This window comes from Thermobia domestica, chromosome 4 (assembly GCF_964235325.1).
Source record: "Thermobia domestica chromosome 4, izTheDome1.hap1.1, whole genome shotgun sequence".
Lineage (NCBI taxonomy): Eukaryota > Metazoa > Arthropoda > Insecta > Zygentoma > Lepismatidae > Thermobia > Thermobia domestica.
This window is the reverse complement of record NC_137457.1, coordinates 292663870-292691686: the sequence shown is the minus strand read 5'-3', so window position 1 is coordinate 292691686 and position 27817 is coordinate 292663870. Positions and strand designations below refer to the sequence as shown.

Here is a 27817-nt window from a genome sequence, read left to right as displayed (position 1 = left end):
GTAGATGGCAGATCTAAGGGAGCTATCTATTTGTTTTGACAATAAACGATTGGCAACTTCGATATGGTATTCCGAGACCGAAAACAAGAAGTTTGTCTTTGATCTCTGATCAGTGTTGCCAACCTGAAGCAGCATAAAAGCCCTTCACAACATCAAAATTTTCCTTTTTCAGTTCAAATATTCCACAATGCAAATATGTCTTTCTTTTTTTTATCAGTAATGTGAAGGCTATCCTCGCACTTGGACAATATGTCCTATACAGGGGCGGATCCAGGATGGACTTCAGGGGGAAGGGGGTTGTAATACTGCTACTTAGAGCTACAAACTCTGGGATATGTTTTGTTTATATATAAAATAAGAAAGTTTCCTCTTCTGAGAGGGGCGATCGCCCCCCTGGCCCTATATAACGGACTAGACAGCCTTTTAACAGTAAATGAAAACCTGGTGTTACAGCACGCACATAGGAAAATGACACCTGGAACGCAAGGGGTTAATAGTTCGAGAGAGGTGAAGAACGAGGGTGTAAACGAACACTTTCTTCCCTTTAAGGATAGTATCTAGCACAGTTCCGGCTTATCTGCAGCTTAGGAAACTGCGAAATTATTTCTATTAAATGTTAGTCCTATGCTTTATGGTATCGGAGATCTGAAAAACGATAAAACAATAGAACTTCCCCTTCCCCCACCTTTTATACTCGCATTTGCCAAATTCCATACCCACGCCAAGGGTGCAATGATAATATTTGCAAAAACTGTCAGAGCTATATCTCCCATAGTTTCGGAGATCTGTCGAGTGAGTTATTGTATTTACTCTTTTACATATACAGATTACACGAATAGCCTTATTAAAATCTTAAACATTGAGTAACGAATAAGGAAAAATAGTCTCTTCATCATATACATAATAAAATGCACACTGTTCTAGTCAGTGTTGTATAACACGGCTACGTTTGTAATTAGACGTAAATACAACATTCACTGCAACAATAACTATAGCCTTAGTGAACTAACATAAAATACAAGATTACAAATGGCTATCAATAACGTTTATTAAAAATATGAGCTTACATTTCTTTAAAAAATAATATTGTATAATAGAAATCTTTCTTAACAAAAGGCACTTCCATTAGAATACACAATATAGGAAGTTACTTAATGTACATTGTCTTCTAATCGAAAATGAGATATTTAATTCTGACTTCGGATGACAAAGGCAGATACAGTAAAAACTATTGGTTTACATTTTAAAAAGTCTTCAAAAGAAACTTGTATAGTACTTAACGTAAGAATGTTATATTACATTAAAAAAAAAAAAAAAAAAAAAGGTCGTTTCTAATATTTTTAAAAAAGTAATTTAACTTCGTTTCAAGGGAAACTTATGGGTAAGTGATACCATATGGTTCCTTTACGACAGGTTTTGCTATGATAATTTTCTTTTGAATAGAGATGTCAATATACTTATTTCCTTGAAGTGTATACGTTACCAAAATCGTATTGTAAATGAGTCAACGAATGGCTACAATTCTCTAGACAAAAGATGATCATCTTCAAGCTGGAGTATGATCACTTTTTTCTTTTTCTTTTTTCTTTCTTTTTTTTTTTTTTTAGATGAAAATTCCAAAACATGTTTGTTTTGTTAAAATGTATTTATACAATAAAAGGGACAGAATTTTCTTTTCTCCCAAATTACCAGCCTTGCACATGTGTGTATAGCAGATCTTACTTGGTTTTTGCTTATTGCTTATATAAATAGCTTGATTATATATCCCATTTAAAACTGATTTTTAAAAAATAAATAATAATAATAAAAGTACAGACAGTAATAGAGGGTCACATATGACCTGCAAGAACCACCAGTTGAACAATACCGTTCTAATCTTAAACACTCCATTTTACCCTAATCAAGTTCAGAATTAAGCAGATGATTTAAAATATAGTACTTGCAAGTGAAAAGTCAAATATATATAGAGTGTAACTGCAGGTAATGCCAATACTGTGGTAGGTGATTTGTGACATCGAAAGAAGACAAAATGTCCTCTTGCATGTTATTGAATACGAGTGATAAAGGTGTCAACGTGGAATCGAAACTCGAATCGTGACATTTGGAACGGAATAGAAAGATGTGCACATCAATGCACCATGCAAGAGGACTTTTTGTCTTCTATTGATGTGACGAATCGCCTCCCGAAATATATGCACTCCTTCTATTCCGTTGCAATTGCCAGTATTTGATTTTCGACTCCAAGTTGGCAATCCTGTCACTCTTACACGACACGGAATTGGACAACATGCAAGAGGTTTTTGCCTTCTTTTGATGTCACGAATCACCTATCGCAGTATCTGCATTACCTCCCATGATGATGACAATGAACGAAATGGTGAAATAAAGAGTGGGAGGAAACCAACGAATAGTGTTTGTCCACCACATGGTTCACTCGGAGGGCGCAGGGATCAAACTAGGAACATCAAAGACCAGAGATGAGTTTTGCTTATGTTATTATTATAATAAGAGTTAATATTACCTCGATTTGCTGAATTGATGGAAGATTTCTTTTTCATTTTTTAGAAAATCGACGCAACGAACGTAAGGCATTCAATGAATGTTATAGTATTCCACCATTTAACAAATTATTCTATAAAATAAGTTAATTCCACAATTTGGTTGTAATACATATATAAATTTATCTTCCGGTCCTCCATTATACGTTTGTTTGAATCAGTTAATTTCTTAATTAATACTATACTATTATAGAAGAAGCTCCTTAAATTTTCTGGTATCTTAGATCATTGTAAAGATATTTCGTCACATTTATACAACGTCTTTATATCTCAGGGTGTCTACTTAAATTCCAAAATGAAATTTCGTGACTTTTTCGTGACCTTTTCTTTACCAAATCATAAAATTTCCTAATACTTTCAAGAGCGAATTTGGATGCGAATTAGGCCGAATTTTCATACATGCGATAGAAACGTACTTTGCTTGCGATTTGGTAGCGTCTAAACCCGACCATAGACATTTTTGGTGGTGAATTTTGACGTTTTATAGAACAAAGTTTTCCAATCTGTACTTACATTTGCACAGTAAAAAAGCTAAATTTCGTGACTTTCACGACCGTTTTCTGATTTCGTGACATTCGTGACCAATAGACACCCTGTATCTGTTTCTCGGCATCTGGTGCATCACAGTCCGTAGTATTATTCTGCTGGAAGAAAATCAATATTATTTATTTACTTAAGTATTAAATAAATAATCAAAAAATAACTAACTGTAACTTACACCAGCATATATATTTTGCGACATTTATCTACTGCTTATGACAAACGGGTTAAACAAGACTTTCATCTTCAGTTTAATGTGAAATTCAAATTCGGGTGACCTGTACCAAAATTTTCGTTCCTTTAAGACAGCGTTTCCCAACCGGTGTGCCGCGGCACACTGGTGTGCCGTGAATGGGCCGCTGGTGTGCCGCGAGGAATCGAAACAAAATTATCAATTTTATAGCAATCAAATTGCAAAACGTAGGGAAAAAATGTATATTTGTGTTTCACATTACTATGAAACTCTACTGTGAATCTACAATTTTAAGTTTGATACCGGGTTACTACGTATTCTGTACATTTCTAATGTTGTAAAAAGTATTTGTTATCATTATGACCATTATTGCTTCTTTATTGTTGCAGACTATTTCGTAACTTGAAAATTTAAAATACCATTCAATCCTTTCGACAAATTACCTACATTTGTGTTATAAAAGTAAAAGTGATTTGTATGTTCGTTCGTTATTTAGTGATCTTCCTTCTTAGTAGTAGGTTGGATCCAGTTTTTAAAAAGAAAGCGTATTTTAAAAACCTGAGTCCAATATTTCATTGCAATTTTCTATTTTTAAATTAGAATGACAAATAAGCATAACGATTTACCACGGGGGAAAAAAAACAGTGACAGAGCTTTCTTTTCTGTGAGAAGGAGATCAATAATCACAGAAAAAACACCACTGTGTTTCATATTTACAAATAATAATATTTATAAATGTACCGCGAGAATCCAAGTAACACCCGTAGTGTGCCGCAAGTTGAAAAAGGTTGGGAAACGCTGCTTTAAGAGCTCTGGGTAGTGTGCTTTCAACCAGGCAAGCGGTTAATTTCGAGAGTTTTCTATGTGCACTGTCCCAAATAGAGTCCAGAAGGGTATAGGGAATTTAATATATATATATATATATATATATATATATATATATATTAGGTGGTATAGAGTGCTATTTTGATTAATAAAAGCTGACATGTAACTATACTCTAGAAATTTCAATTAAAAATACTTGTATATAAATCATATGTCAACTGGTTAGAATAGATAATATTCTACTAGTTTCAGTGCAGTCTTCGGCCAGTGATTTTTCAACATAAAAAGCAAATGAAAAAAGTTGAACACATTTTGAACATATTATTTACGTATAGATTTTTATACACATGCTTTTGCGCTCTCTCTTTTTACGAAATATATTTATTGCATAAAAACTCCTAATTAATTCAATACAGACAATAGACATAACAGACAAGTTTGATTAACCAATCAGTATTCGGAATTTTTTTTCGTCTCTTACAATTTATTTTTACTTTATTTTTTTTTTTTTCTTTCTTTTTTTTAGTGCTTGGCAATAAATGGCAACAGCAGATTACCAGAGCACATGTGAAAAGGTTAGAGGTTATTACTTGCCGTTATGAGATTTCCAGATAATAATTAAAACTCACCCACCTCTTGTAGTATTGTACACTGCATAATAACTGACAACGAATGCTTCTATTGCGCTTCACGTTTTCCTATGTTCTTTATGGTGCGCCTTGAGCCCACTTTCATCAGTAAACACTTTTCGACAGATATCACAGTAGAAATATTTTGTACTGATAGGCTGATAGGTATCAGGTATCTTGACTCTGAAACTAAATAGAAAAAGAACATTATATAATGCAGTTTTAAATAATTCAACTACCAATGAGTTTTGTTCTCATTTTTAAAGGTACTGGTCAACATGGTTTTCGGTACCGAAGGAAAACTGCCTAATCTTGAAGAACTCTGCACACTGAATACAAACACGTAATCGAATTTTGTTTATCACCAATGGTTTACTAGTGATACTTACGAAATCATATATCTATAGTTCTATCTATAGTTCCTAATGGCGGCTGGTATGACTGAGCAAACTATATCATTTAGGCTGTCGATCGTAAGAATTGTGTGACTCAGGTTCGAATTCTACTCAGAGCATGGGTGTTTGTCCTTTCACTTTCATTTCTTTTCGTCTCCTTTAACTTAAAGAGCAGAGCCGCTGCACATACAACTCAAAGTATAATACAATTCCTACTATAATTGAAGGATTAAAACGGTAAAGGAGCATACCTCGTTGTATTTGAAACTGAGCACCTTTCTAGGTGATTATAGCTCTCTTATCGTTTTTCTGCCTATGGAAGAAATAATACAAAAAATCAAGGAAAATTTTGTCGAGAATAGAGTTTTAGTATCAGGTTTTGAGCCTTTGGAAGTCAAAACTGTCAATACATTAGGTGTTATTTGAAACTAAAATTATGAAACCACTACATATGTATTATAGTCGGCATTAGAGAAGAAAACAAGTTAGGGGTGAGGAAGTGGGGAACAGAGGGTATAGTTGTTGCTTCTCAAAACTGTCAGGATAGTTTATGAGTCTCTAAAGACACACATTGTTTTCAGAGTTGCCAGGTATATAGTGAATGCCATGTTTGTGTGGAAATCCAAGGAAATGTTCCCTTTCGATTATTTGGGGGAGAAGATGCTGTAAATCAAGCTTCAGTGAACCTGACACATGGGTACCCTCCATCAACAGAGACGAAAGTTATCATCTACCTGACATCTGGCTTCAGCTTCTCAGTACGAAAAGAACCCACAGCCAATCAGAGAACAGTTTCCACCGGGAATAACAGAGCACACGCTATTGGCCAAGAACAAAAACCAATAGAAACACAGCAATTCATTAAGACTACAATATAAACTACGACCAGCACACTCCAATTCATAGCTCTACAGATGTTACCGCTGTATAGTAACCAAAGCTCAGCAACATTCACTTTGGCAGCAATCCCGAGAACACTGGATTAATAGCAGACGCCAGTAAAACTTCAAGATCATCGTGGTTTAATAATGCTTGGTGATGGATGTCAAGGTCGTTGGCAACATAAAACCAATACACATAATCATATAATTTTCCAACACTCATATAACACGAAAACTTTAAATTGTATACATATTAATTACAACTTCCTAATTTAAAATTACAGTTAATATTCCAAGATTATAATAATCATAATAATAATACAATATTATAATAACTGAAACCTCTACCCCTTTTCCTTCTTACCCCCTGTCTTCCCTTCTAGGTCAAATATCAACAAAAGACGCTGAAATACTTATCTAATTATTTTGAATGAGATTTTCAATACCAAATTTCATTTTAACCATCAGAGATGCCGAGAAATGAACATTTTAACAAAATAATTGCCACCCAATTTCTCCCTTCCTCGTCGAACTTCCAAAAATCATTCCTTAGTGGTATCTTACATCATACGTTCTACATACTCTCTAAATTTCTAGCTTAAGCGGTTTGGAATATACGTTGATCAGTCACTCAGTCAAGATTTTTTCTTTTATAAATATTATTTGTTTAAGCGAATTCGATTAATTTGCACAGCAGTTTGAAGACGTATTTTGCGTGAGAAATGAAAATTTCTCACTAATACTTCTCTGCAAGCATTTTTTTCCAATTTCAAATGAAATTTAACATCGAAATGATGCATCAAGCGACTTCATTTGGCTTTTGGGAATGAAGCACAATCCAACATGTGGTTGCACATTTCTCAGTGATGAATGTCGTGAAGGTCATCTCTTATTGCCAGTAATGTTGATGCTGCGTGTGAAATGATTAAGACAGATCAGCATGTGACATATCGTGAGATCCAGGCATCTGTGAATATTGACATGAAGGCAACGTGCGTAAACTTTCAAGCCATTGGATCCCACACAACCTGACCGCAACTTAGAAACAGGCTCATGTCAATTTAAAAAAATGCTCAAAAAATTCAACCCAGACAGTATTACATCGTTACAGGGGTGGTGAGGTGGGGTGAAACTTGAATCTGTTCATATGAACTCGAAAGTAAACATCAATCTACTGTTTGCGTGTTTTAAAGTGAGTCGAAATCAATAAAAGTTGTTCGTTAGCGGAGTGTTGCCAAGCAAATGATTGTTTTATTCGCTAGTACCGAACATGTGGCAACTACAGCTTTTGAGAATCAAAGGAACATAAATATTGAGTGGTATACAACAATTTATTTGTCAGAGGTCATCAGTGAATTGAGAAAAAAAAAATCGTCGCACCATTTTTCACCATCACAACGTCAGTTCCCGCTCAGCACACCAAACTATTGATTTTTTTTTTGTTCAGTAAAAATGTCGAATTAATAATTCATTGACTAAATTCACATCATTTATCATTTAATTACTTCTTTTTGTTCTCACACATGAAAAATAAGCAGCGTGGTGAGTGATATGTGCCAGCTGAAACAGTTGTTTACGCATTCCGAACAGCGGTTACTGAGGTAGCAGCCTCAGAGTGGTAAAAATGCTTTCAAAGTTGGTTTGGGCGTAAGTAAAGATGTATCAATTTTAACGGTAAACAACTAGAAAAAAAAGTGGGGGGGCCGTGGTGGCTCAATGGTACAGCGTTCACCTCTGATGCATAGGGTCCTTGGTTCGATCCCAGCTCGCGCCAAGTGAGTTTTGTGGTGGACAAACAACCTGTGTGTGGGTTTTCTCGGGGTTCTCCCATTTCCCCCAACTTTCTTCATTCCACCATCTCCTTCATTCTCATCACCACCATCTACTTTAGCCTAGCCGGCATGATCGGGGGACGTAAAACTTAAAGATTTAATTTTGTCAATTTGAAAAATAATAAAGCCATTTCCAGAATTTCACATGCCTTTTGAATTTCATATAGATCGCAGAAAATTTGCAAGCAGCCTTCGTATCAGCGCAAGCCTTGCTGTACTGCTACAAACGATGGAAACAACGCCTAAATGGTGTGTAGAAGCACAAAGAAACTACTTTGAAAGGGGAACAAGAACGAAATTCTTGGTTAAAAGAAGGACTAGGAAGCTTGAAACAAGGTGCTTCTCTTTAAAGTATCACAGAAAGAAAGAAAGAAAGAAAAAAAAAGCCAAAACAATTAACATTACAAGCCGAATTTCGGAGCAATCATAGATTTCAATAATTAAATTTTTAAAAATTTTATCAAACACTTACTTTACGTTCTCAGCATCCGTTTCTAGTATCTCGATAAGTTGATCTGTCTTTATTCCTCCCATCACTCGCTTTCCCGTTTGAAAACATCGCTTCTGAGTCTTCCAGTAGCTGACAAGCGTTTCAGGAACACCATACGCCTTCTCCGTTGCCACATTCCCATGCTTTAGTGCATAATCCACCACCTCCAGCTTAAACTCTGTCGTGAAACTGAAAAGAAAGTTATCGTAATTCAGAAGTTAATCACAGAAGACCTCGTAATAAATTACATTCTTATTTTGTCACTTTTCCAAAACAACATGCAACAAGGGAAAATATTTCAAATAAAACTCTCAATGTCCATCTTTAAGACAAAACGACAAAAAGTCTAATAATAACACAATAAGAATTATATTATATAAAAAATACAAAAAGGGGATTTTTAAAACTTTCACGAACTTACCACATAGACAATTGTTACCGGTATCTTCTCAGACACAATTATTTTTGGTACTTTCAATACTCACCATGTCGGAGAAGACATAATTGTATCGGTACCTTTTCGTGAAGCATTGATTTAAAAAAGAGCTTTCATACTCAGAATTTCATTGCACTCTATTGCGAATAAGTAGTCTCAAACTTACACACTAAATTTGAAAATAAACGCGTGTTCTGTTTCTGAAAAGACAATAAAAGAATCACTGAAGGAAATATGAGCATCGAATACTTGAACAAACAAACAAACAAACAAAAAAAAAATTGTTCTCGAGTATACACAATGCATTGTACAGTCCGCAGCAAAAAACCTGCAATATGAGCATGTAAGCTTATTGTGAAACTACACCTAACAGCGCAGGGAATCAACGTAACGTCTAAGTGGCAGAGAAACCTCGGCGTCCTCCCCTGCACACTTATTTTGGAGCAAAAGACTTCGTCGTTTCACAATAAACTTATATGCTCATGTTGCAGGATTTTTGCTGCAGACTGTACAAAGTACGATATCCACCAGTTTTCAGTCTAGCTGATAGGATGTGCGTATTATTTTCCTACTTTACATTTCTTTTTGAGAAACAAGCAAAGCCGTGACGACATCAGACTAGTAGAAAAGAGGATGAACGTTGGGAGTGAGTGGCTCAAAATTACTTGAAAGAAAATTCAGAGGAATAAACCGATTAAAGATCTCAATGGGAAACTGCGTTCATCAGATAAAGACCAAATGGAAAGATGGAAACAATTATTAAATAGAGAACAAGAAAAAGAAATCTTGTCAAAACACAAATCAAAACTTTGACACAAATGTAAAATCGAAGGCTTCAAGAAAATAAATACAAATTACTCCTATCTTGGATGAAGTAAAGCAGGTAATCAAACAATTAAAGAAGGGTAAAGTTCCGGGATAAAGATGAAATACTGCCAGATATCTTGTTAGCAGATGTAGAAATTTCTCCACAACTTCCACATCCTTTAATATCCCAAATTTGGAGAATATAGAGGTATTCACAAGACTGGAAAACTGGATTATGAAATTGCTTAAGAAAGGAATCTTCCAAGTCTAAATCCTGAAGAGGAATTGTTTTGGCATCTATACTAGGCAAAATAGTTGCATGAATATTACTAAATAGAATAAAACAACCAGTAGAAGAAGCCATACGGAAAGAATAAGCAGGATTTTAATCAAATAGATCATGCGTAGTCTACAAAAATACTTTGTGAACCATACTAGAAGAGAACAAATTGGAGAACAAACACTATATGCAATGATTACTCACAAGCTTTTAACTCAAACATGAATGACATGTGGAAGATACTTCACGACCTAGGAATGACTCTTAAAATGTTAAATTTGATAAGAAACATGCATGACAATAGTAAATATCAAACTGTACAAACACCACCTATCTGATCCAATAACACTTACAGCTCGAAAGACCATGATTTATGAGCCTGGACAAGAAGAAAAGAGGAATACAACTGACAAGAATTTTAGGAATGATTAGAAAAAAGCATCAAAAGATTGCGATCTTGGCCAATAATTAGTTTCTGGATCATGGACCCCAAAATTTTTGAACGGCCCCTAAATCTTTTTCCTTCTTTTTTTAACGGAATAAGCACATCATACTGAGTTAGGGTTTGGCTACATTATATATAGTTCTCCAGATATAAAGCCAAAAAACCTGGAAGATCTTGAATTCACTGATGATGTTTGCCTGTTTTCATAGTCTCGCAAAGACGTGCCAAATGAGTTAAAAGACATTCAAACAGAAATGGAAATATCAGGATTAAACACAAATGGAGACACAACAAAAGGAATGAGAAAAACACTCAAGCAAGCAGATATTAGAAACAGGAAATACACCGATCGACTAAATAGATAAATTCCAATAACTCGTAACAGTAGTAACTAAACATGGAGGAGAGGAAGAAGATATCAAAATTAAAATAAGTAAAGCTAATACAGCATTCATTTAACTGTATCCAATATGGAAAAGAAAACAAATTGGACTAAAAACAAAATTAAGGATCTTCCAAAGTGACGTCAAATCAGTCTTATCATATGGATGTGAAACCTGGAAGTGAACAAATCAAACAGAACATCAGCTACAAACACTTGTAAACAGATACTATTTTGAACATAAAGTGGTCTGACAAAATCACAAACGAGAAACTCTACGATATAACTAACCAGAAACTAACTATACAACAAATAAAGAAAAAGAAACGGCAATGAACTGGGTATATTTTAAGCAAACCGGAGCTGGAGCCTTCAGGGTATACGCCCCAGATGTACATGGAGGAGAACAGCTGAACTGCAACAGGAAAAGATTTGACAGGAAGCTAAGAGTTTGGCGAAGAAAAGGATAAGATGGATACGTTTCACATAGGCTCTATGCCGCACACGAAACAATCCTGATTCAAATACAATGTTAATGTTTCTTCGCAGCTCGCCGCGCAGGATTCCAGTTTGAAGTTGTAAAGAACCATTATTCGCAATTGGATCTTCTTCCTGGTGCACTTTCATACGATTCTGTTCAACAACGCAAAGCTATTTACTGTCGAGCTACTCCAACCTGTTTGCTGGATGTGTACAGAGTTTGTAATGCTAGAAGCGTGAATTTAGACCATTCTTATGCTTTGTTGCTGAGAAGAAATTCACATCAGAAACCATAGCGGACATTTCATTGGTACCAACCTAGTACTATAATGAGAAATTAGACCCTTTTACACTAAACGCTTTATCAGACAGGGGGAAGTAGTTGGAAGGAAAAATTAGAAGTATAGAGACGTAATTGTGAAGCCTTAGTCAGAAGTCATATTTGAATCAAAAACCCGCTCCAGATGCAATACATTATTGTCACTTCTCTGTTCCTTATTTCTTCTCCTCCATCTGATAGGGTTCATCGAAAGTATTTTGATTTAGATAACGATAATTAAATATGTTAGAGTGCTGAAACAAAAGAAAAGGATTGCACAATACACTGATTCATTGACGCATCTTAATAATACGAGGGCAGTTCAGCAAGTACCAGACGTTTTGGCCTAGCGCGGCAGTGGGTGGGGCTAGAGTCGCCATCCTGGTGCCATAACGTTGACACACTCAGTACGTATTCAGCTGTCGTAGCGTGAGGACTGTGACGCTTTTACTGTGCTTTATGTGACGTGTTACTGCAATAGAAAATCGCTTGTGAGGTGCGTTCTGTGATTAGGTTTATGTTGAAAAAAAACTGAAATCCATCGCCAACTGTGTGAAGTGTACGGACACGGAATAATGAGTGAAGGCCGAGTGAGGTAATCGTGAATCGAATTTAAAAATAGCCGTTCCAATGTTCACGATAAGGACCGCAGTTGTAGTCCTAGTCTTGTGTCTGACGAATTGGTGAGGCAAATCGAAGATAAAATTTATGCAAATCGTCGTTTCACAATTACATATTTGCTTAACATTTTCCCCAAATTTCTCGGAGTTTGGTGCATGAAATTCTGGTGATAAAGCTTGGTTACCACAAATTTTGTGCTACATGAGTTCCTAAAATTGTAACGGAAGATCACAGAAACAAAACACAATTCGATGGAATGGGGACACACACATTCTCAAAAAAAGGATTTTTTTTGCAAACGCTATCACCAAAAAAGATCATGGTTCGTGCTTCTCGTTGATTTTCTTGAACATGGCACAACAATTACCTCAAAGGGGTAGTAAAACAACGAGAAAGTTAAGGTGCATGATTCTAAACAAGCGCCGGGGAAAACTTCGCGCGATGATTTTTCACAACAACGCACTTCCCCATACGGCCACACGTACCCGAGAGCTCTTGGATGGGAGGTGCTCGATCAGTTACCGTACAGCGCGGATTTGGCGCCGAGCGATTACCACCTCTTACCAGCGATGAAGACGTGGCTCGCTACACAACGCTCTGATTCTGACGCCGAACTGCATGCAGGTGTAAGCCAGTGATTTAAATCACAGGTGACGGATTTCTACCGCGATGGTATTGAAAAACTTGTGCTACGGTATGATAAGTGCCTTAATTTGTATGGCGATTATGTGTAACAATAGCTTATGAGTGTACCTTTCAAATGTATATAATACAATTTGGTTTGTTGTTTCTGTTGCTGTTTTATTTCAAAACGTCTGTTACTTTATGGACAACCCTCGTATTCTAAGCAATATACTAACACTGTTGGAAAGAAACAACTTGAACAATACAATATTAATGTAATTCGAACACAATCTTAGCAAAATAGCACTTTACCAGTAATATAACTTACTCTTCTTCAGTTTTATGAGATTTCAAATGGGTGTTCAAGCCTTCTTCCGAATAAAATTTCATGGTACATCGGTCACAGTTTACCCGGGGAATTTTCTTGCAATGTTTCCTCTTTTTGTGATTTTCCATTGAACTCTCAAAAACAAACCGAAGACCACACACAGGGCAGCTGTAAAAAACATTAAAAAATTCAATTATCAATAAAGATTGAAACATGTACCTTCAAATTAAACAACGCTAAAGAGCTAAACTCACTGCACTGACGAATCACCCTACAAAGGGCTACTGAGAGCCAGAAGGCTTTTATTTGGGTAATCTATGGTCACCACATCCTACATTTCTCCTTCTAGACCGAAACTAGAGTTTGTTTCTTTTATATTTAAATACATTTCCAATCCTCTGCCTCGATTCATAAAGGCACCGACGATAATATTGGGCACCAGTTGGGTCTTCACTAAATATTCCGTTTAATTTATAATATTTCAGTCTAGTGAGAATATTTATCATATCTTAATGGTCTTACATTAACTAACCCATAAACATGAATTGTTTAGGTTATCAATTAAAATCTGCACATATTTATATACCAGATACCATTAGTCTATATATGTTTTGTCCTAGACATGATTTTGCATGATTCTATAATATTTTCATATAAGCAATCCAGTTTTGCTATCACGTATAGTTCGATAGATATAAGTCTATTTTTATCAACTTCTACGTAAAACTATTTTTTTTTTTTTTTTTTTTTTTTACAAATTTTTCTTGGATATGGTTCTTACAAAATATTTTTTAAAAATCTTTTTCCTTGATTTCCATGTGCCAGACCAACCGTTTTCTTCGATCTTATAAGATCAAATCCATTAATGAAGTATGCCTGTAAGAGCTGAGAGGCTTTCAGAAGACAAAACGATTAACACTGTTTTTTGTTTTTTAGTTCTACACATTTTTGACTTGGAAAATATGTTTTGAGAGGCAAAATCGATTAACTCCACAGTTCAACCATTTGCCACTCGAATGCGTAAATGTTATGATCGCTCTCATTTAAATACATTGTATCTAAGTTACTAAAATGTTCACTACTGAAAAATCTCGTTTGATGCAGTTAATCGGTTTGGCATCTAAACGGCTCAAGGTTTAATTAATATCAGTGAATACACAAACATGCAAACTAACGTAAGAATTGACATTTGAGCTACTAAATAAATTTTATAAAACATCTTTTAAGTTAATACATATTAATGAATACTATTTTAAAAATCGTTATTATTAAGAAATTGGCCACCTTTGTTGCCAACGAGCAGGACGACACAGTTTCAGTCAACTTTCACAGAAAATGAGACAAGCTTCTGAACACAGAAAAACACATTTATTTACTTTACAAAGATATTTAAATTTTCCCCATATTCCATAAAAATTGGATATGGGAAAATGTTTTATTTTTGCAAATGCAAGCATTAAAAGGTATAACATAATAAAGATTTGGGGGAAAGGATATTACAGATGTTCATGCCAACTTTCTAACCTCTATTCTTTTGTTCAACCATTTAAAAAATAAAAAAAGATATATTATTTCTGCTACATACGAAACTTATACTGTCGAAAATGTTAAAATACGAAAAGACAAAAATATTAAATACCGGTAATAGCTACGTAATACTACATGAAAGCTACTTAATAATTACGTTTATCTACCTATTGTTTTTACAATTATTAAAATAACAATAATTTTCTTACAAATTTGTTAAGTGTAAAAATAAATAAAGAAAAGAAATGAAACTAAAAGGTACGAGCCATCGCACTAAACTTTCTCGCTCCAATTCCGCAAAACTGAGAACTTTGTAGGCCACACCAGAAGCGACAAAGTGCCTGAATAATCCATGAAGCGACTTACGAACGCTTTGAGCTGTGTGAACACAGCAGATTCTCGTACGTATTCATCATAAAAATGCTGCACACGTCGCAAAGACTGCTTGCTTTGAATGTACAAATACACATAACACCTCCACATCATCAGAGAACCTTCTCCTATTTTAACCACACTTTACGGGAAAAAAATGCTTCATTAGGCTTTCACTACACTAATGCCTCGATACACATAATTAAGATACAGACAAAAATGCGTCTTGACGGAATACCCTCCGTGTTTCCAGCCCACTACAGTCCAAAATATGTGTTCTTGGGCCTATTGAGGAAGTGTGGCCTTTATGCGCCGCCGTGAGTACGGCCTCTTTAGTGGTACTCGACTCCAAATATCTATTGGATGAAGGTTTCTTCGCGATTTTCCAGATACTAATTGAAACTGGCCTGTGGTTATGGACTGTAGTCAAATATCTATTGTAAATTTTCGCAATGTTCTTTCAGAAATTGATTGAAATGGATCTGCATTCATGGACTGTAGCAATTCTTATTGGGATTGAAAAAAAAAAAAAAAAAACTTTTCTTAATCAGGTGTACAACTCGTCGCCAGTCACTCAGGATTAGGATTTATTACGAGCATAGTTCTGGCACGGTTTGTGTTCACACACGTGTTAAAGACCATTCATTGCAAACAAGTTGGAGGGTCCGATCTGATACACTAACATAACAATTCATGTAACTTCTAATACTGAGTGAATACGAGCACACCCAAACACAATGACCTTTATCCTTCATTCTGTTACATCTTTGCTTCGATCCACTTTGAGGAACTGTTTCTATACAAACTGCCTGGCACTCATTCTAATTAAATGCCAATGGTCATGGACTAATGTCAGATCAAAAGGGGCGAAGCTTTTTTTTTTTTTTTTTTTTTTTTTTTTTTATCTGGTATGTTTTTATTGATCAGTAACTTCTATATTTACTAAACATAAAAGTAACCCCAATACGCTAGTTTAACGATCATTTTTAAGTTCACTACGCAAAAATAAGCATAGCGCCGTAGGTGTGTGTATATACACACATCCTCCTTTCAACAACTGGAAGTTACTCATCTTCATATTTTAATGTAAGATTAAACACGTTTGAAGCAGAAGTTAGAATTAGGGTTGAAAGATATATATATATATATATATATATATAATATCGGGTGTTCTTAAAATGGCGTCCACGGACCGCAGAGCACTATTCTACAAGAGAAAATGTTATATGACGAAATACGCTCCGAAGTCTCCTTCAGCCGTTATTGGGAATCAAAATTTCACAATGTGACAACGTTGCAGATTAACTTGTAGCCATTAGCATTACCCTACGAATACAACAAGCAGCTGAATCGATTGCTACACTAATAAGTAATGCGAGTGTTAATTAATATCGACTTTAGCTGCCATCTGGAAAGAATCGATATAACTATTTAATAGATAGGTAGCTCTAATCTACGGTTTTTTATTTGCGACGTTGCCACATAGTGCAATTTGTGCCTCTAGACGAGGACTCAAAAGGTATACAAATATATATATTTTTTGATTTCTTTTGACTTGTAGAACAATGCTCTGTGGTTCGTGGGCGCCATTTTCAGAACATCCGATATATATGCGTCACTTACAACATAAACATAAAATATATGGTTAGTGTACGCGTCTTCCGCGCGGGAGACTTGAGTTTGAATTCCGGTGAAAACTCAACACATATGGTTCGGATTCCATATTACGCTGTAGTCCCACGTCTCATTTAGCCTGGCTGCTTCTAGGGACGCTTTCCGTCCATCCATAAACAGAAAAATGTAGACAGAAGTTATTATTATAAGCAACGATTATTTAAAATTACATTAAATTAAGAACATGTTTAAAACAAATTCTACACTATTATTAGCGTTTACTGAAGGAAAAAAATTCAAAGATGAAGCATACACTAACTGTTATATATATTCGAACTAAACAAAATGATATGGATAAATGTAAATCCTGATGCGTAGTTTTCGAGCATAATGATTTTTTAAAGACGATACGAAGTGAGTTCCCTGCCAATAATGATTGGTGGTTTTTATTCTGCTGGAATAGATTGTTTATTTACTTATGGACTGTATATATAAGAAACGCAAGGTTAAAGAGCAGATTTTATCTTTTATTGTTTGCCTTCTAACGGTGACATACACACACATCCAACAGCGATACTACTAACAGTGATACACATACTACTTGTAATAAATACAGGGTGTATCAGAAGAGACTTTACAATTTTGAAAACTTATACTGACTTATTCATTTATCTTACAGACATGGTTTTGGTGTCATTTTGTAATAAAAGACATCAAGTTTTGACTCACGTAGTACACTAGTTCAGAAACTAGCCACCGCAAGCGCTAGCGGCAGTTGCAGCAAAGATGGTTGTCTTTATTGGTCCCGAGCATGCTAGCCCTGAGTTTTGGTTTGAAGAATCCAAGTCTACGACAACTGTGCAATGTAATTTTCGTACAAAGTACGGTAAAGATCCTTCCAGCAGGCCTACTATTTATCAGTGGCATAAATGTTTTATTGAAACTGAATATTCGGTAAGACACAGCAAAACTTCAGGTCGTTCCTGTACGTCTGAAGCCGTTGTAGAGAAAGTGAGACTTCAAGATGGGATGCGTGCCACATCACCAAATGGAAGCCACATTGAACCTCTTTAAATATAAGTTTAAAAAAACTTGATGTATTTTACTACAAAATGACACCAAAACCATATTTGTAAGCTAGATAAATAAATCAATGTAAGTTTTCAAAGAAAGTTGTAAAGTTCTTTTTGATACACCCTGTATACTTTTTTTTTTTTTAAAGAAAAAAGTGTCTTGAATTTATAATATACAGTGTGTCGAGCATTGGCCTTATTGTGACATGAATTAATAGCCTCGCTGCTGACACTCCCATTAACCCGTAATAATTCTTTCATTTACTTGGTCATTCATTCAATATACGCCGTGCTAAACACTAGACTTGTGGCGAGGGCTACTATGCGATAGTGGCTGATGTTGAATTCAAAGTAAAAAATATGCATGAAAGCAAGCATAATTTTGATCTTTGTACTTGAAAGAAAATTCGGCATTAACGATGAATATCAGTTAAGGTTATTTCGAGAAAAAGAGATTTCCGAAAAATATCTATGTTGTTCACGAACACAGAGTCAAACAGAAGAACAGAGAAGGTTATATAATGCAAAAGTTCACAACATGTACACATTTGTGAATACAGCTTGCGGAAAAAATAATCATCGTACTTCATCCTTATACTGTATGAAAGAAAAAGTTTCTAATAAATATGGTAAAAAAAAAAAAAAAAAAGAAAGAAAGAAAAGAAAAGAAAACTTCCTTTCAGAGTTGTAAGCTGCTGAAATTTCGAAATATTCTAGATTGAAAATTATGGAACTTAGTTCAAGCGCATCACAAGATTGTACAGGATTAGTAGAAGTTATATCTAAATGTTCGAGAAAGTACCATACCTGCATAACGCATTCAAAAGAAAAGACCGAATTTCCAGTCATTAATGAACTTATTCTGTGAAAATCCGTTGTGGAGGGTGGGTGCTTTGGATACTTGTATGTTAGATAGAAGCTAGGCTACTTCTGTATAATTTCTTGAACTGAATGCACTAGGTTTCATGGTTTTCAATCTATGACGCTTCGAATCGACAACTTTTATCTTCGAAAAGAGAAGCTTTTACTTTTATTTGATACAAGTCATCTCCCGAAATTTGATCATGTTATTTTTCTCTAAGTTGTGTATTGTAGACAGTTACATCAAGACCTCTAAATATGGACAGGCCATGTTACTAAAGCGCATTTAGAAGATCTTTGGGTACACTAGAGCTCAAAATAATTGTGCAGTGTAGAGCGCTCATCTTTGGTGCGTGGGGTCCATGGTTCAATCTCACCCTCCACCAAGTCCTTTGTGATGGACAAAGGGTTTTCTCTGGACAAACACAGTGAACGAGGGTTTTCTTTGGTTCTCTCCCTTCACTCCATAATTTCGTTCATTATCATCAGTCTCTCTCAGCCTCGGACCACAAACACACAAGAAGAGTACGATTGAATCCATTAGTGAGCTTTTCCTTCTGCCATTTCTTAAATCATACAATTAGTTATACAACATTCGACTATACTCACCTATACTTCTTCTGATGATCACACCAATGAACAACGTATGCATCCATCGATAAATAGGATCCACAAACATCACATGGGTATAGAACAGTAGACTTGTGCTCACTGACAATATGGTTCTGGTAATTCGCTGCAGGACCGTCAATTTTCAGGTCGCAATATTTGCATTTCATAAGTTTGAGGTACGGCAGCTGGAACAAATATTTCTGCATTCTATACCACGAGCCGTTCTCAGAAAAATAATGATTTAGTTGAATGATACGTTTCATTTCGTCCCAATCACGGGCTGTGAATTCACGTTCTACCAGATCTCTGAATTCTTCGACATCTAGTTAAAAAGAGAGAAAAAACACTGAGGTTAGAATGCCAGTATTTGTAAATTTAATATTAGACACAGAAGGTTAAATAAACAAGTTGGTTGTTTTTAGTTTGGCGTTCCTTTCAGTAGTGAGAATATATGACATGGACATAGAGCTTAACGTAGAATACGAACCAAATAAGCTCCCGGCGGGAATCGAACGTGGGTTTCCCGCCCCGAAGACAGGCACGCTAATCATATCCGCACATGAATATAATACGAGGGTCATTTAACTCGAAGTGGCAACATAGTTGTGAAATGGAATGTAGTGAATCACTCACCTCAAGAAGCTTACAGTCCTTCGATGTAATCTCCGCAGCCAGTTGAACCCTTCGCCAGATGTCTGGTAACCACTGAATACCTATCAAAGCCTCACTTGATAGTGCGGGTGTTGATAGTGCGCCCTAAGGCACGAACAATGCTGGGAATGTCTCTGAAACGTTTGCCCTGAGAGGTTCTTTCATTTCCGGGAAAAGATCAAAATCGCAGGGGCTCATATCCGGGGAGTATGGCGGGTGCTCCAGTACCTCCCAACCCCATTGTCGTAACAGAGTCTGTACTGGATTGGCTGTATGGCATCCGGCATTGTCGTGTAGGAGAATTGGTCCACACTCCAGGAGGTGCGGACGTTTGCGCCGCAATGCTGGTCGCAAATGGTAACTGAGGTATGATGCATAGTATGCAGCATTGACGGTAACGCCCGGTGGAACTTGGTGTGACAAGATAATGCCTTCGTGGTCGTACGACATTATCACGTTCACTGGCTCTTGCCTAAGCTTTTTCGGTCGTGGAGATTCTGGGTGGCGCCATTCACTAGACTGACGTTTCAATTCAGGCTCGTAGGATCTTCCCCATGTTTCGTCACTTGCAATAATGCGGTGCAAGAAGTCATCACCTTCCTCACTGTAACGCTGAAGATGTAGGCGCGCATATTCCCACCTATGCCACTTTTTAACCTCGGTCAGAACATGGGGTATCCATCTGGCTGCAATTTTCCGCATGCCAAGATCTTGCGTTCGCATGTGGAATACTGATTCGGAAGAAATGTTCAGCTCCTGCGCCAATTCACTACAAGTCCAGCGCCGATCACCGTCAAGCAGTGTTTATAGTCTTGCAAAATGAATTTCGTTCGTAGCCGTTCGCATGTGCTCTCCACCGTGCATTTTGTCTGCTGACTGCCGTTCCGCCTGAAATGCTGCAACCCATCTCGCCACTGTCCGATACGGTAGAGCAGCTTCACCACAGGCCTCTACTAATCCTCTGTGAATCGTTCTAGCATTTTGCCCTCGCGCCACCTGGAATTTCATAAACACACGCTGTTCTGCAGGCGTGATCATTGCGTTAGGGGGCATTTCACACAACATTCACTTTAACAATGTCTACTCGCCACACACATCGTAATATGGGACCGCAGCAGCGTTGAACTGATTCGTACATATCCACAGAATACACTACGTTCGTCATTTGTCTCCTGCCCACACGACACTCCAATCGTAGCAGTGTTGCCAGTTCGAGTTAAATGACTCTCTATATCCTCCCTGCTGGGCTAGTGGCTAACGCAGAGGTATCCAACCCCTTTTCCACATGTCACTAACAATAAGTTTCCAATCAAGCATGTATCTTCACTATAGTATAATGTATTATTTATATGGTTTTACTTATCCCCTAAGAGGTTATCAGATACCTTTGTGAGTACGCACACCGCAGGCTGAATACCATTTGCAGCTGTATGCAAGTTTTTTTCGCATATCCCAGCGATACTCTTCCATTCAAGTATGTATTCCTACTATAGATAATACAATGTTACGTATCCCATAATATTCATCACGTACCCATGGGAGTACGCTACTCCAGGGTCTGGACATACGCTACTACTACTAGGCTGGAGGGTGCGCCCTTGATGCACGGGATTCCAGATTCGATTGCCGGTATGAAGGCATTGAAAATTGGAAGGCATTACGGTAGGTCGGATTCCACCTTAAATGGTACGGCGACGTCTCACATAGCCTATCAATCCCAGGGTTCAGGATATTTCTTCCGAGGATATAAAACAAGGTACAGCAAATATTTTTGATAATATTATTTGACCTTCATTAATTTCTTATGTAGAGCGTTTATTTCATTAATATAACGATGTCATTAATGATGAATCAGGGACATTGAAAGACTTTGGGTACGAAATTCAGGTAGCTGATCCGACGCCTCCGTAGTCAGTTCCAAGACGTAAATTACGTGAATTGAACGATTATATGAATCAATTAAAAGCTAAAGATGCTCCTGAAGAGGTACCTAGTTCTGTCTATATTTCTCCTTACTGTTTGGTAACAAATCATGATGACATTAAAAGATTAGGAATTATATACAGATTAACAAAAAGGTACTTGTTACTGCATCTCCTTCTCCCCATGCAGAGGCAACAATTGCAAATATTGGTAAACATCGCTATTTCGAAGTTGGCATTTCTTCAGTTTAAACTTGGCGAAAATATACAACTTTTGCAACACCAACTAGGCTGCTTCTTTATAAGAAAACACTTGTGTTCTATTAATTCTTCCATTCTCTCTGGTATCCTGAATAATATATAAAAGGATTTATAGGGAAGTATTTAGATCTGTATTTCGATCATTTAGTTATTCATACAGATTTTATGAAAAAACATCAAGAAATATTAGAACAAGTATTGAGTCATCTTCGTCAATGTGGTATTACTATTTCTAAAAGAAAAAGAAAACTGTGTAAAAATAAATGTTTCGGATATGAATTTTCAAATGATTACATGAAAATAGAGTACAAGTAACAAAAACTTTGCCTAGACCTAAAAATAGACGAGCTCTTAGCAAAATAATTGGTTTCTTATTCTTTGAAAATTCTGAAAGAGTATGGTGAATTGTTAGGTCCTTTTCATGCTTTAAAATCCTACAAACTACCTTTTGTTTGGAAAAAACAACAGAATGAGACAAGTGAAAGAAAGGTAATGGATTTTTCTTGTCTATAATATATATCGACTCTTCTTGCCCTGGTACAGTGAAGTACTAAGTCAGTACGATGGAAGAAATTTCTTGTTAGAGTATACTTAATTTGTAATTACGAAGACTTGTTCTGGCTCTGGATAAATTTGAAGGAATTTACTATTTATACTGATAACGCTAGTTTGACATGGAGTCGGCCTATATATTTAATAAACCTTCAGAACACCAAAGGAACGACCCAAGTTTGAAAAAAATCATACAGGCGTTGGAACATAAGGAAACCGCTTTTTATTTGTTAAAGGAAGGTATCTTGTTAAGACGCATCAATGGTAAGATATGGAGGTTTACCAGCTGTTATTCCTGATAGTTTGTAATATACCGTGATTAAATTTTGACATGAGGAATTAGTAGGGGGATGTCACGGGGATATACACAAGTCTATTGTAAAAACAGCCTCAATATTTACATGGGGGAATATGTTCCAAGATATTACTGGCTTCACACGTCGGTGTGAAATTTTATCACAAAACAAAACAGAAATAGACTTTTATAAGGTACTTATTATTCGAAAGAAGTTAGATATGAAAATAATCCTCTCCATTTAGATTGCACGGGTCCTTGGCCAGCAAGTAATGCGTTTAAATATGTGATGGTGTTAACTGATAGCTTCAGTCGTTTTGTAATAATTGAACCTTTGCGTACTTTATATTTACATTAATATGTTCTAAGTTATATAAGATATTCTTACTTAGGGTTATCTATTTTCAATCTTTCATGATAACACTAGTTACTTTACCAGTAATTTTCAACAGTATTAGTTCAGTTTAGGTATAAAGAATATTTGATGTCTTCGAATCGAACGAAAAGGCAAAATAAAAATATAAAATAAATTTTGAGAGCTGTCATTATTCAAAGTGATGTGATAAAAACTTAGTTTTAGGTAGGAACTAATTATGTGATAAAAACTTAGTTTTAGGTAGGTACTAATTATGCTAAAAAATTTCAAACGGTCCAGGCTGTTATACCGAGACGTTAAAGTTAGGGTAAAAAGGCTACAGAATACTCCCACCGCAGGTATAGTTACTACAGCATGTAACTTTAGTGTACGTGGTCCCGGGTTTGATTCCCAATCGAAGAACACAAAACTATTTCATAATCATTCGCTTTGATTGATCATCCATCTTCTTCAGACTAAAGAGCATAACCGTGAAACGTTAAACTAAAAAATCAGTTCATTTTCATTTGTGACCTAAAAATTTTGAGTATTGAATATTACATAGATTCCAGTTTCCCTTCAAGTCTCCTATATAAATGAAATGATTAAATCGGTACACTGCCAAAATTCTTGGCCCATTAACTGTAACTATAAAACGATATACATTGTTTAAACTTTCATTATTAAGCTCCAACCATCAAACTTATTGAGCTGAGCGAAGCGAAGCTCTTATACTCGGGTTAGCCGTTTGGTTGTCCGCGAACTCTTCCTAGACCGTTTGGCCGATCTCAACCAAACTTAGCACGCTGATAGAGTATGTCGTGCTGAGTGACAACATAGGTCCAAATCAAAAATCCGATGTACCATCGAGGAATAATGACCGAAAAACGCTTACTCCTAGACCGTTTGGCCGATCTCAACCAAACTTAGCACGCTGATAGAGTATGTCGTGCTGAGTGACAACATAGGTCCAAATCAAAAATCCGATGTACCATCGAGGAATAATGACCGAAAAACGCTTACTCCTAGACCGTTTGGCCGATCTCAACCAAACTTAGCACGCTGATAGAGTATGTCGTGCTGAGTGACAACATAGGTCGAAATCAAAAATCCGATGTACCATCGAGGAATAATGACCGAAAAACGCTTACTCCTAGACCGTTTGGCCGATCTCAACCAAACTTAGCACGCTGATAGAGTATGTCGTGCTGAGTGACAACATAGGTCGAAATCAAAAATCCGATGTACCATCGAGGAATAATCACCGAAAAACGCTTCCTGATTACGTAGTTTAAGCTCGCTCAGCTCATTTCATTGCAATCGGGTATATCCATTGCATTCCTAGTTAAGATGCGACTTTCAGACTCACATCGATTAGTATCCCAAAATGGTCAGAAATATTACATTTTACTTCTATTACAAGAAAAATAAATTTAATTTAAATCATAATTTCAAAAACACTGGATTTAAACTGTGCTGTTTAAATCAATCAACTCTATATATTTCGTAATCACGCTTACAAAACACAAAATCTAGAAGTAATCTACTTAAGAGAAAGTTACATTCTTACCTGCTTCTTCTTTGATTGTTACTGACAGCTCCTCATATATATCAATGGTATCACTGGGTTCTTCTTTGGGTGGGTCTAAAAAAATTGCATGAATTTCACCCTGTTCTGTTTGGCAATCAGAAACTTTCGCTGAATCACTGAAAGTTTCACAATGCTTTTCTACACAATCACTGCCTGACAAGAGGACTTCGGTGTCGTTGGATTTTTGCGGGTGATCTTGACTAATGAGTTGAGTCGCCGCACCTTGACTATCTTCACTTTCAGAACTTTTTGTATTTTCACTAGTACTACTAATGTTAATAATTTCTGTATTTTCGGAAGCTGTTTGTACATTCATTGGTTCGTCCACAGCACTAGTATTACTACTACTACTATCTCCTACTACTACTGTACTATTACTACTACTACTACTACTACCATTACTACTACTATTACTACTACTACTACTACTACTGCCATTACTACTACTACTACTGGAATTATTATTTCTCGCACTAGTAACAGTTACAGTCGAGATTGTTGCGGCAGGAGTTAAAGAAAGTTTAAGTTTTTTGACTGGACAACTATCATTTTCCTTTGTTGGATTGGTTGTAGGAGTTGTCTCGGAGTCACTAAAGCCCCAGTCGTCAGAGTCTGAATCGTCGTCGAACTGGAAAATAAATGAACTAAAATTATTATTTCGGCAGGAAGATTAACCGGGTTATTCAAAGTTCGTAGAGCTTCATATAAAGCAAATAGAATAACAGACAAATTCTGACTAAAGCATACATTAACTAATAAATAATAGCGTTACAGTTTCGGCAAATTAACTTTGCCTTCATCAGACACATTAGACACATCAAATAATGTGTCTGATGAAGGCAAAGTTAATTTGCCGAAACTGTAACGCTATTATTTATTAGTTAATATATGCTTTGGTCAGAATTTGTCTGTTATTTTATACAAGAAGTTCCAAAGCTAGAATGAGTGGCATTCAGGGAAAGCAAATAGCTATTGGAAATTTAACATCTATTTAGTGTATCTCGGTTGTGATCAATGACACGTCGCTCTGGGAAAACATCAATACCAGCAGCAAAGAATGACTGATTTATGTCATTTACAATATCTTGAACACAAGTTATCTTATAATCGAACCCAAAACTCCGACCACGAATATACTTTTTAAGCTCAGAAAGGTGTGGTAATCCGTGGGAGTCAGACTTGGCAAATAAGGCAAGTGATTGAGCAATTCTAATCCAGAACCATGGATGGTGGCTCAGTAACGTTGCTACTGTGTGTGTGTGAGGCCGCGTGTTCGTGCAGCAGACACATACCCCATGTGAGTTTCCTGCGCCGTTTCTATTTGATGGATTGTCCCAGCCGACCGATCAGTTTAGCGTACTAAGCATCATTCATGATCTATCCTTGGGCAGGCTGTCGTTCATGATCTCTACCTGTACCAGGAATAGATCATTATCACTTTATCGGCGAGCAAAGCAACGTTTATTTAAAAATTATAAATGTGTGACAGTTTCACCAATTAACTGAACATACTGGCTTCATCAGACACTGCCAGTCACTAACTTTAAATAAACGTTGCTTTGCTCAGCAATTTATATTTTTAGCATAAGGTATTTAAGATGGCAAAGCTGATATAAACCAGTCATTTATTGGCGGACTTCTGCTGTCGGGGCTGGGTGAGTAATTTCTCGCCGAACTTCTTCAAAGCTTTGGTCTTGACCTTGGATAACCGATAATAATCATGAATCCATGAGTCATCAGCTGTTACTATTTAACTGAGAAAATTCAGGGGCGACGCTTTGTAAGCTGCAAAGATCTTATGAGAATATTCCATTTGATCAGCGCGCAGATCTGAAGTCAAAAACGTTTCGGAATCCTACGGTACAGGCCTTTTTTTTTTTTTTTTTTAAATCGACGTTTACCCACGTTTGAAAGTACTGTCTCACTTGGTAACTTCACTGTAGGTAGGTTGATCAGAGTGACATTATAACCTTTCACAAGAAGATCTTGACTGAACGCACGTCAATTTGATCCATTTTTCTGAAGGGTGAAGTTAACTGCCAGTGAGCAAAAGAACTAGCCTAACTACAATTTAAAAAAATATCTTTCCGATGCATTATAGCACCCAATTTTAGAACTATCTTTATATGAAGTTTTACGAAATTTTTTGGACAACCTAGTACATAAAATGTGAACATACAATCTTCACGCTTAATTTCATATCCTATCGTTAACTAACTAACTAACTCTATGGCCTATGGAACCCGGAGGTTCAGTGCCGCGTTCACAAAAGCTCTCCACTGACTTCTATCCTTAGCTAATTGGATACAGTTTCTACTTTGTATTCCTATCTCTGCGAGATTCATCTTAATATTGTCCTCCCATCTGCGCCTAGGTCTTCCTAATGGTCGTTTTCCTATGGGTCTACCAGTCAAGACTTTGAAAGCGTTTCTACTTTCTTCCATTCTAGCTACATGACCTGCCCACCTAAGCCTCCTAGACTTGACGACCCTAACAATGTTGGGTAAACCGTATAAACTATGTAGTTCCTCGTTATGAAGTTTCCGCCATTCCCCATTCTCGTTCCTCTTGGGTCCGAATATTCTTCTCAGGATCCTGTTCTCAAATACTTTCAGTCTATGTTCTTCCCTCAGAGTAAGCGACCATGTTTCACAACCATACAGAACAACAGGCATGATTATCGTTTTTTATATTTTAAGCTTCAAATTCCTCGACAGAATTAGCGACGACAAGAGATTTTGAACCGAATAGTAACACGAATTCCCTGCTTTTAGTCGACATTTAATTTCTTCGTGAATATGATTTTCGTCTGTTAATATTGATCCTAAATATTTGAAAGTATCCACTTTATCAAAAGCATTATTTAATATTTTAACGCCTCCACAATTTGCCGTATTACGGTCCCGACGCACTTCCATGTATTTAGTTTTCTCTGCATTTACTTCTAAACCCATGTCCCTGCAAGCGTTTAATAAGATCTCTGCATTTATTTCTACTGTTCTCCTATCATCCCCTATTAAATTTACATCATCAGCATATGCCATAACCTGGTGAATGCCGTTCAAC

The 27817-nt window shown here is 36.4% G+C and overlaps 1 protein-coding gene across 3 annotated transcripts in view; it reads right to left on the bottom strand.

Annotated features, from left to right (window-relative positions):
* Positions 1-1006: 1006 nt before the first annotated feature.
* LOC145684173 (uncharacterized) overlaps positions 1007-27817 on the bottom strand; it is a 39056-nt gene continuing 12245 nt past the window's right edge. The window contains exons 3-8 of one of the 3 annotated variants that reach the window (XM_081756167.1): positions 24731-25379; positions 19122-19446; positions 13066-13233; positions 8326-8532; positions 4746-4934; positions 1007-3202 (exon numbers count right to left, since the gene is read on the bottom strand). In XM_081756167.1, coding sequence (XP_081612293.1) covers positions 4805-4934; positions 8326-8532; positions 13066-13233; positions 19122-19446; positions 24731-25379 — 1479 coding nt within the window. In that variant the 3' untranslated portion in view covers positions 1007-3202; positions 4746-4804. The remainder of the gene's footprint in view (positions 3203-4745; positions 4935-8325; positions 8533-13065; positions 13234-19121; positions 19447-24730; positions 25380-27817) is intronic. The other 2 variants (XM_081756166.1, XM_081756165.1) reach the window with 2 other exon arrangements.